This window comes from Copidosoma floridanum, unplaced genomic scaffold (genome assembly GCF_036245765.1).
Source record: "Copidosoma floridanum isolate Cflo_tuat_1 unplaced genomic scaffold, Cflo_Japanese_pri ptg000020l, whole genome shotgun sequence".
In the NCBI taxonomy this organism is placed as follows: Eukaryota; Metazoa; Arthropoda; class Insecta; order Hymenoptera; family Encyrtidae; genus Copidosoma; species Copidosoma floridanum.
In genome coordinates this window covers 4,159,898-4,171,860 of record NW_028321897.1, presented here as the reverse complement: position 1 = coordinate 4,171,860, position 11,963 = coordinate 4,159,898, and the positions used below count along the sequence as shown (strand labels likewise).

Genomic DNA, 11,963 nt, shown 5'->3' with positions numbered 1-11,963 from the left:
GTGGTTAACCATTTCCGTTAAATTGGACACATTTGAATGAGAAAAATCAATGTAGGAAAGCTGTGGTGGCTCACAAACGTTTTAATCTCTACAGCCTTTTAATATCAATTGTTCAAGAAAAAAATTGTTTAGTTTAATTAAGCAGGTGAAATAGTTTACAAAGCATCAGTACATGGTTGTTCTTGAAACGTTCATCAACAAAGCATCTTATAAAAACGGAAATTTCGATTACACGCTTTAAACGTATGTACTTCAACACACTTGGATTTTAAAGCGAAGTCATGATAGTTTCCGACGCTTTGCATTTTTGTCGCGACGAAAAATCCGTTTTTGTTACCTTCATCCTCGAGACGCCCGAAGCAACATCAAGGACCCACCGCAACATCGGTCCCTACAGGATGTAAGCCCTCTCTCTCTCTTTGTTGCACCTCATCCCGATTTTTCCACGGTAACGAGTTACCCACCGACACGGAAGCAACAAAGAGACAGAGGGGGGGGGGACACCGAGCGCGGCTGAAAAGGGAGGAAGGAGGAAGTGTCAAGGTTACAAGGCCACATTGGAGCGCACATGTATACACCCGGCGTGTGTGCGTGTATGGGAAACGAGTCGATCGGGCTCGGCGCGAAGGCGATCAAGTGCGGTGGAGGGAGAAGGAAAGGAGCGAGTCCTCTCTTTCCCTCGACAAAAGGACGGGAAAACCGCGCGCGGGCCGCCAGAGAGAGAGAGAGAGGGAGCCCTGCTTCGCACGCAAAAAAAAGGGAAAGAGTCGAGTCCCGGAGGGGCGCGGCGGAGGGTGGTGTGTACACACACTTCGAGGGAGAGAGAGAAAGAGGGACCGACTGACTTATAAATGGGACTCCCCGAGTGAGGACTGGCACAAACCACCACTGGGAAGCGCGAGCGCCGCGTCGACGACGTTCGTGTGCTTGTTGTTGTTTTTTTGTTTTACCCATCCCCGGGTTTTTTGTGCTATCGGAGGCCCCGCAGGAGAGGAGCTGATCTTCGTTGAGCCACTCTGGGGTTCTTTTTCTCTTCCTCTTATCCCGAAACGAGACGTTTTTCACGTAGCTTCGCCATGTACGCATTGGTGAGTTTTTTTTTCAAATTACAAATGTCAATTCCATTGTTATTAACACTGTAAAAATTGCGGTTGTGGGAACGTTGAACGGAGAACGCGGCGTGGCACAAGCACGTGTGTGCAGCCGAGAGATTTTCGAACAAAGGAAAGTGAAAGGTTACGCCGATCGAGCGCGAAACGTACGCGTTACGGGGTCCTGGACTCTCTTTTGTATACGCAGTCGGGTTCTAACGGGTCACGCGTGTACACTACATAATGGGCCCCGCCCCGTGTGGCTTGGAAGCTTTTCAATCAATCGAATCGCGTGTCCCGTTTTTCTTGGCGCTTGTGGTTTTGTCCCTCAGGCAGCACGATTTTGCTTATCTACAAAAAAAAAAAAAAAAAAAAAAAAAAAAACGATGGCCTACTACCGGTGCGATTGACACAATCCGGGGAATCCCCGTAGAGCTCGAGTCCCAGAAAAGTAAATGTAGAAACGTCGCTCTCCTGTATTTCCCTCGTCCCAACTTGTCTGTCCGTACTCGGATGTTACTACTTTCACGCTCGTACGCGTTTATACACCGCAAAGTTTGTCCAGTCACGTTGTCAGATATACACCATGGTCATGTTGCCCGAAAGATAAAAATCGACCTCACCCCGTGATAACGAACATGCACCGCGAACCGATTTGCTCTTCATTTTCCATTGGATTTGCCGGCATGGAAAGCTTGTAAGCTACGCGTTGTCCAAGACATATATCTCGCAATGGGGATTAATTAAAAAACAAGACCCTAGTCGCAATGACAAGCTTTCCTTGCCCCGCCCATGGCGTGTATTGAGACGATTGCGCAATCGACTATCCACCGCCGCGGAACGACAACGCGAGTCCGAAGGATCTTGGAAAGAAAAAGAAAAAAAAAAAAAGAAAAAAAAATGAACATTTTTCAGGCTTATCTGCGTGGTGATTATTTATTTATGAAGTCGATTACGGAACCGACCACGCTGTTCTCTCCCCCCACCCGCTCGCCAAGTTTCCTCGAAGGACCGCACGGGCGGGCGTTGCTATTGTGCGCTGGTATGGTAAAAGCGCCGCTGCTCGTGACACGGGTTTTGCGCGCGCGTTTCACAAGAGATAAATCGCGCGGACATTGATATGCTTCGATAGGAACTTTTTTTTCTTCTTTTTTTTTTTTTGTTGGTAGTCGTTGCGTGGTTCGAGAACAAAGGAGACCACTGCCGTATCGCGATAGGAGGGCGTTCAGCGTAACTCGACATTCACCCCTAAATTGTTTGCCAAGTGAAAAAAAAAAAAAAAAAAAAAACAGAAAAAAACAGAAAAAACAGAAGAAAACGTAAATTCCATTGCTTCGTGTATTCATGGTACGCGATTAAATTCTCGGGCTTTTGTACGCGGACGGGATCAACCTGTCATAGACCTATCGCGTGCGACGACGCCTACGGGGCCGCATATATTCTGCGAGGCGAGTTATGCACACGGGGCGTGGATCATACACATTTGGTGCGTTGGAGCGGTCTATTCTTTGTCGCGCCCACCACTCCCGGATAGACGGACGGACAATTGCCGCGGTTATTGAGTAATCAACGGAGCAGTACATCAAAGAATGCACCGTTTTTTCGCGGGGGTCGGATTCGTGTTTATACGGTTTTACCCACCGGAGGAATTTTTCCTCCCCCACCGTATTCAAATACACCGATCGTATCTTGGCGTGCGGCGCGCGCTCGTGAGTGCCGTATTATCGACCGTAATCTGCGCGGCGTCATTTCCATATTCGCTCTTAGCCTTATTATGTTATCGGCGGCTATAAATCAGCGCAGGGCAGTTGTTTCAGATGCAATGTCACTGGCATTGTTGTTTTTTTTTTTTTTTTTTTTTTTCCTTCCACTTGAAAAGTATTCCGAGCCTGATTTTGCTACGGCTAAAGGAAAAGAAGAAATTCAGGATAAGCTCGAATCTCCGAACAATACGTGCACCCAAGTGGATTTTGCAACGAGTTGCGACAGGCTGCAACTACACGGCAGTAGCTTTCTCGCGGCTGCAAGGCTAAGTAATCGGCAATTACCGAGTCAAAGAGCAGCTTGATCGTTACGGGATTCAGGATCGATTTGAAAGTGAATGCCTTATAATCGGTAGTTTCAGGCATCGTTACTCACGCGCACGGGCTTCTGAATTGTCTGAAGTGGTGTTGCTTTGGCGCTTAGAGGATTTTTGTTTTCTCACGCGATCTTAGACTTACGTAAATGCTCGTCTACCGTACCGAAATTTGGAAGGGTCGTTAGTACGCGCACTTTTGATTATTGAAGGCGAATCGGTATAAAGTGTGCTCTAACGCTATGTGGAAAGCGACTAAATTGATGAATAAAAAAAAAGATAGATGCCACAACTGGACCAAATTATCGATTTCTACTTTATTTATTTGCGTGGACGTAACAGGCAATACGGACTTTTTTTTACACGACTTAACATTTGGGAACAGAATGAAAAGTCTTGAACTTATTTACACAGCGATTGAAAATCATACGTTTTCTAGTGACTGAGATATTTTTAGTACAACCGTGTAGCTTTCATTTTGGATCTTAAATTTCTTATTACCGCAGATTTTTAAAAACTTAAATTTCCACATCACTGTAAACGAATACTTTTTTTTTCTAAAAGTACGATGTTGCAAATACTTTTATTAATTTCAAAGAAAATTATTTCTTGACTACAATTTTGCCGTTCATTTTTTCACTAACTAATCAACCATTTAGTTTCCTCATCCTCCATGGACTCATATTTCTGGCAATTATTTGTAAAATTGGTATACAGTGGAATCCTAAGGAGGAAGTTTATTGATTACTCAAATTGAGTGAGTAATTAATTAATAGCCATAATATTGTATTACGAGACTATTGGGTCACTCTTAATTATAAAACTACTTTTACGATTCGAGACAACGTCAAACAAAATCTCTCTCTTGACCCCTGATCCCGTTGCAATAGCAATCACACAGCAACAAAAAATCTCTTCCACAGATACTCCTCTCCTGCCTGATAGCAGCCAGCCAGGCCCAATACCCAGGCGCATACCCGGGCGCGCCATCATCGGCCCACTACGCCTCGCCCGCGGCGCCACCAGCACCCGTGGGCCGAGACGGCGTCGTGGTCGACACGCCCGAGGTGGCCGAGGCCAAGGTTGCGCACTTTGCGGAGTTTGCTCGCGCGGCCGCCCGAGCTGCCGAGGACAAGAGCAACGACAACGGCGCATACGTGCCCCAGTACCAGCCGGCCGCCCCAGCCCGCCAGCCCGCGTTCGCCCCCTATCCAGGACCCCCAGCCCCGTCCTTCGCCAGGGCCAGCTACCCTGGTGCCCCAACTGCTTACCACCCTCAGCCCGCCCCACCACCTTCCTATCACCAGCCTGCCCACTTTGCCCCCGAGCCAAAGGGCTTCCCGGTCCCAGCCGGGCCTAAGGCTCCCTTCGTGCCCGCACCCCTCGCCGAGGATGGCACTGTCTTGGACACACCTGAGGTTGCGGCGCTGAAAGCTGCCAGGCTCCAGGAGCTCGCGGCTGCCGAGGCCAGGGCATACAAGTACGGAGCCGACGAGTATGCAGCTGAGGGACAAGGTGCGTATTCGCTTTTTTTCGACAAATCCTCGGCTTATTGCCTCAATTAGGTACACCCGAGGCACTTTACATCTGTCGAAACGGTTTGTCTACACACAGTTAATGATGTCCTGCAACCTATATTATAATAAAGACTTACCGTCAATTAACAGGTAATATTTTTTATCGTTCCCACAGATATACAGTGCCTCGAGTGTACAATATTACTGGGGTACATATTATATATGCACACGTATACGTAACCATGTCGTGTAATCCAAGTAGCTGCGCTTTTTGATGTCTTTGAAAGACTTTGAATGACTTATGAAGTCTTTTTTCAATAAGTTCAAGTTATAGCCACCCTTGAAGTCCTGATAAAACGTCTGAAGTCTTTTGGAGATTTTTGAAGTCTTTAACAGACTTTGAATGACTTATAAAGTCTTTTTTTTATGACTTCAAGAGTGAGAAGCCTCTCGGTGGAATCTTAAAGATACTGGTGCATTTGGGGTTAGATGTTGTGTAGGGGCTCTAACGTCTGACATAAATAATAATTATATCAATGGTCACGGGTACAATACAAAATAAGTTGTTCATCAAAAAATTTCCATACAACTTTTTCCCAAAACACACTTGTGTTGAATGTCAATTTTTAATACCATGGTCAGACAATAGGCTTTTTCATCAATGCTTTTGAGTTGGTATCTCTTAGATGAAACCAATTTAGTTTTAAAACATTATAAAAATATAAAACATCCAAATTTATAAAGTTTGAGCATGATTGGATGTGAATTAGGTTTGAGATGGTCTTACTTGAAAATTCGTTCATAGAGATTATTAACACAAATAATGTAAACTGTTCCTACTGTTTTTCCTTAAAAATAAAAATTTCTTCTCCGTACTTTACAGTTACTTCATACGTGGTAACAATTTTTACAAAACCATTATTGGCAATTAATCAACTTGGACTGTTTAATCCATGGTTTTTACAAAATATTGAGAATTAGTTTTGTACGATGAACTCAATTAAAACTGAAACCCTCACATATGATCTAGTAATTAAACTAAAACTCAAAGAAAACTGCACCTCCGGCATCTTGATGATGAAAAAAAAGTTTTTGCAAACCTGAAAAATCGAACGAGCACTAAATCGTTTTAATATCTTTAACTAGACGTTACATTTCTTGTGATAAATCTTTTTTTTTTATACTTTGATGCTCGTACAAGTAAACTCGATACAAAAAAAGTAAGTCCAACGAGGAAAAAAAAATAAAATAAAAAAACAAAATGTATTAGTTCAATACTCCACCAATGTACTGTAGGTTACGAACCGCAGAGTCTATTGTTTTTTGCAAAACTTACTCGTCACGCACAATGAAGTAACGACGCCCAACGGCAAACATGCGAGAGCCGGTTCTCCGCCCCAGGAGCGTTCTACGATCGCTCTATCATCTCGCGATTTCTGCATGCAGACGTCATTTGGATCCTTTGTAAGGCTTGTCGAAAAAAAAAATGACAATTGGGGAGAAGCGCGAAGAAGATATCACTGTTGGGTGAAAATCGTTATCCACTTAATCGTCTCGCGAGTGGGAAATCGGTCTCGCCTTCATAATCCACCGGTTGCGGAATATGCTCACCACCGACGTGGTAATAATTTGCATAATTTTCTTTTTCTCGAAGAATAGTTAACGTCTCGTTTGCCCGACGGCTGGCTTTGTAAAGTCGTTGTTGCTCGACCGGCTGATTATAGAAACAACATGTACTTTTCACTTGGGTTTTCACTCGTTACCAGAGCCTTGTGAAATTACGTGTCGAATGGATATTTGTGTTTCATAATGTTGTTTCATAATTGCTTGGAGATCTCAATTATCTTTCCACCTCGTGATTATTGATAGACTTTGCCGTTTAATAATTCAAAAATAAACATATACCATTAAGATATCAATTATATTTAACATTGCATGGATCGTGGAGTGAGAAATCTTGCTATCGCAATGTCCTTTGTTCGCCTACTTTTTTATCGAGCACTGTATAATTCGACGGAATTTGATAAGCTAGTACAATATTATGGACATGCTCAGCAAAATAACAGAATATTGTCGATTGAACAGTGATGTCAGTGAATTTTCTGACTGACTTGTAATAGAGACTCTGGTATTCTTCATTATATTACGTCACATGCTTTGATAAACGCTTAAGATTAAAAAATATCATGTGGACTTGAAAGCTTGTTGCAAAATGATTTCTTCACTTTATTAATAAGCTTTTATCTTTAATTACTTGTAAATTAAAAAAATAAAACTGCTAGTAGTTTATTAACACCAAGCTTCCATACATTTATTCCCTAATTTTTTTTTTTTTTTTTTTAAGTGATGTTAATTTAATATGTAATTAAATGATGTTATACAGTGTCCTAACTCTTTTCTTTGGTTTTAATTGTTAAAAAGTGTAAGCTAATTGTAATGTTATAATAATTATTATTTTTACGTTAAGATGACAATAAAAAATAGCAACATTGCATAAAAATAGGTCCTGGAAATGAATAAATCCACACCCACCCACGATTTCTTATAATCCTAGCTAAATATGTTTCTTGATAGAAAGTACAATTTTTTTTAGATTTTCTGACATCACATATTTCCGATTGGCAGTTAAAAGCTAAACAATTAATTCTTACTAAATAATTAGTTTTGAAAAATTAGTAAAATTGAGATAAAAACATCAAGGCAGTAAAATTTAAACCTTATTACACTGTTACTTAATAAGAATCCTTAAAAAAAGCCACTTGGCACGAAAATTAGTTTTGAAAATCCATAAGTATAACCAATTAAATAAACCGAAACACCCACACAGGAATATTGTAATTATTATTTGAGTACGTTTCTCTGTACAAAATTTGACGATCTTTCATATTTTCTAACCTAAAGCATTGTATAAAAATCAACTTAAAAAAAATTCATTTTTAAATAATCGATAAGACCCAAATGCACATAATAAACCATTTTTTTCAAATCTCAATGGTATCTCCAAAGAAATTAAAAAAAAAAAAAAAAAGAGACGAGCTTTTGGTTGAGCTCGTAACATATGTAAAAACGCAATATCTACCTTGTTACATGTATAAAAACTAGGCAAATAGCCTTTGGATGCTACAAATGATAAAGAAATAAAAGAAAAAATGAATGAATAAAACAATAAATAGGTAAAAAAAAAAAATATTAATTTTAAGAAAAACAAAATTTAATACCAAAATAATATAAAAATTTAAGAATTAAATGTGGAGAATGTTCAGCAGAATATTGCTGATATAAGGAGCTCAAAACTTTGTAAAATCACAGTGGCCGCACTATACATGTAGAAATGTGCTTTAGATTAAATTGTAAAATTTTCATAGTAATGCAGTATTATTTATTTTTAATTTAACATTAAGCTTGCAATATATAATAAAACGATTTATAATTTTACAATACCTTACTACTCCAACAATTAACAATTCAAAGAAGTTTATTATCATTGGCTTTTAATTGAAAACAATTACTTTGTAATGGAAAATTTTCAATTCATAAATAAGAGAGTTTCAAAATATTCAAAATTCAAAATTTTTTAAATTTATATATAAATAATTTTTTGGTTATACATTTATAATTAATTGGTTAAACAAGTTAAATGAAAAACCTGAGCAACTTATTTGACAGAAATTTTAATTTACTTTTATTGATTATTCCAAATAGTAAACTGGAAAAACAGCTATTACTTTGCAAAAAATATTACGTCATAAATATTAAAAGTCATTCAAGTGGCTTTATTTATTTAGATGTATTATTAAGTACGGAAATAATTTATATTAGAAAGAATAAAACTAATTAACTAACTAATAAAAACTGCATAAATAATGGTGTATTAGTTTGAAACTTTCCTTTACAGAAAAAAAAAAAGAGTAAAATAATCCAATGCCATGATCTTTTTCGCAGGCCAATACCATCCGGCACCATCGCCAGCACAGTACCAATCACCACAAGCAGCTTACCCTGGAGCACCCCAATCCTTTGCTCCAGCCGCTCGTGCCTACCAGCCAGGTGCTCCCATCTACCAGCCACAGCCCCAGGCCAGTTACCCTGGCCCACCCCAGAGCTACCAGTCGCAATACTAAACGAAGAAAAAAAAAGCAATGATGTGACCACGGAAAGCCGAAGAATAATATGGTTAAGAGAATTGCTATGAATAAGAAAAAGGAAGGAAAGGACGGGCAGGTCTCGCCGTTGCTTTTCTTTAATGAGAGCTCCATGACATATGCGAATACATACTTGACTACAGAGCGTCGATACCTGTACATAATTTAGGCCTATAATAAATTTTTTACTATAAAATTTGTCGCTTGATTTTTAAAAATTACACACCACCTGTACAAGAAAAAGCTCTTATTTTTTTATGGTAATTTCTTTAATGGAAAACTATTGAATTAACTTGAAACTGTATGGAATTAATCAACCGCTTAGAAGGGATTTTAATCGAATCGATTGTACTTTCCCTCAGGATTGGACTGTTCTGAAATTCAAAGTTGTGAAATGCGTTTCAAACAGTGATATGCCAAAAATTGAAATTGAGAAAAAAATGACATTAGAGATGTACATTATATTAAAAATATGTTAAAATAAGTTCAAGTACAATATTCAGTAGACTAAGGAAACGGTAATGTTTCGTTATTGCGCATTAAATTTTTTTCGTTTTACTACAATAGATGATCATTATTATTTTTTTACCAAACCATTTAATTGTTTTACAATTGACGAGCTATAAAATGTTTTTTGTTTAGCTTATCGTTAAAACTTATGATTACTAAACGACTGTCTTTGCGAATGAATGTGCTGATTTTTATCCCTGCAACTTTTTACCTGCACCCCCACGTATTTGACTAGTGTTACCCCAGTAGGTATTTATTGAAGAAAAAAAACGATAAATTAAAGAAATTTGAACATCTTCAGAACAGCACTGGAGTGAGTCTTTCACAATTTTAACACACCATACTAATTAATCATACTAAAGACCAGCTCATTTTTTTCTTCAAAGAATCCCAATTTAATGGTCCAAATAACAGTAAGAAAACAGTATAAAAAACTATATTTTAATAACAGTAAAACTTATGCACGTGTGAGGTTATTGTTAGCACAGATATTATATGAACAGCCCCTAATCACGTCAAATATTTTTCAAAAAGGAAAGAACTTCTGCATGATTTCTCAACCGATTTTATTATGAGTAATCAATATTCAACTTTCTTTATTGCATATTAACACTAAATGTTGGTATCACAAAGAAGTGAGATCAATAGCTACTATTCAAGATAGAAATTCAAACAAAATTTAATGTTTAAGTACAAAAATATCTTTAATATCATTAAAAAAGTTTTTGATAAGAGGGTCATGAAAGACTGAAAGTAGCTTAATAACGAAGCGTGTGGTTTTGTTACTTCAAATGCAAATTTCTACGCATATATATGTATAATATACTTGCAATAAAAACATGATTTGGTAACAAACATTATTCATATACTAATTACTGAACCAATTTTTATTTTACCAAAGTTATAAGATCAATAAAAAGTATTCAAGTTTTTTCGTTTGTTCACTAAGAATCTATATTAATTACAAAAAACTAATTTGTAAGAAAATACGAAATTCGGCAATGGTATATTCATTATCAGTCAACATATTACAAAAAGGTTTTTTTTTTAAATTTAATATCCATATTAAATAAAGCATTGAAGTTCCATTGAAAAAAATACATAACTGATGTAAAACGTTTTTAGCTAACATTGTAATTCAAGAATTTGATATTGAATTATAGAAGACGTATCATATAACTTGCCGGACCTGTTTTAAAATTTGTGTGAATTACTACGGCACAAAAGAATATTTATATTCTTCCTGAGGGACTACATTAAAAATAAAATTTTTTAAATTAAATTCACTTGAAACCACATAAATTACGTAAACTATTTAGTACATATATAGATGACATCTTTAACACAGAATTATGTTAAATTTAACCAAAAAAATATTTAATTAGTAAGATAACAAATTCAGCAATTTGTAATGATACTTTTTGTTCATATTGAGGTAAATCTAATCAAAAGTTTATTGTTATTATATTCACTGCTTACAACTTGCAGAAGTTCTAAATAATAATTGTTTTTAAAGCTTTTGTCACGTACGTATCCTATATCTACTAAATACGTAAAATCCTAAAACTGAATACAAAAGTATTTAATCAAAGAATTAAACGGAGATAATACTTGAAAAAAAACCTGACCACATTCAAAATTTTTTTTTTAAGCTCCTTGATCATAATTAGAGGAGAAAAAACAATAAATTTTGATGGTTTTATTTAACAGGAACTATGTTTGCAGAGTATATATTTTAGTGATGTTTTTATTCTATATTTTAATTCACTAGAAGTATACTAGTATGAGTTGAAATAAGTAATAAGTGTACTTACAATGTATTCATATCTATTAAACTACGGATAAAAAACAGATAAATTGCCTGCTGATTTCACGTATGGGTACAAAAATAAATTTATTTTGATGAAAAACTGGACTTGAACTTGTACAGAAACATATTTACTTTTTATAAAAAAATATGTAGACTTGTGAATTATGATACATTTCTTATATGTTACCAAAGTTAACAACTTTTAGCATGTATCTAGTCCTCTACAAAACAGCTTTGCCCATTACATTAAATCTTATGACTGAATTTTTTTCAAACCATAAAATTGAAAATACGCTTTTAATTTGCGGATACATCCATAAACATGAATTAATCTGCAATATTTATGTACATCTTTCCTTTTTAACTATTTGTTGAAATCACAACTAAATAAGTAGTTAATATTGGTAAATTAAGCAGTGATATTATTACAAGGTGAGCACCTGTTGTTCATTGCTCGAAATGTATTAAATGGTGAGCTAAGAAATTCATTAAATAACTATTAGTGTATTTGACTCTGGATATTCAGGGACATTTTCCAAAATCACCTCATTTAGAAGCATAAAATTTTTGTCAGTGTGCTATAACAGACGGGTTTGACTATTTGTCTCTAAAATAACGAAATTTTATGCCTTTCATACAAAATTATCTGGAAAAAAGTTCACCCTTCAACGATGAGTTGAGAAAATCAAAAAAACAAGGAAAAAGTGTGATGTTACAAGTATAATTGCAAAATAATCCAATGCAATAAAATTTTCAGGTCAGTTTTTATTAATAGTAAAATTTACTTTAATTACTTAATTACTTAAAAAATGTTTT

At 36.7% G+C, this 11,963-nt stretch overlaps 1 protein-coding gene across 1 annotated transcript; it reads left to right on the top strand.

Moving 5' to 3' along the window:
* The first annotated feature begins 1,001 nt into the window (after nt 1–1,001).
* Nucleotides 1,002–4,733, top strand: LOC106646075 (uncharacterized). The gene is made up of 2 exons (XM_014362100.2): nt 1,002–1,088; nt 4,092–4,733. The coding sequence occupies exons 1-2, from the start codon at nt 1,077–1,079 to the stop codon at nt 4,731–4,733; spliced, it is 654 nt and encodes a 217-aa protein (XP_014217586.2). The 5' UTR covers nt 1,002–1,076.
* Nucleotides 4,734–11,963: the final 7,230 nt, after the last annotated feature.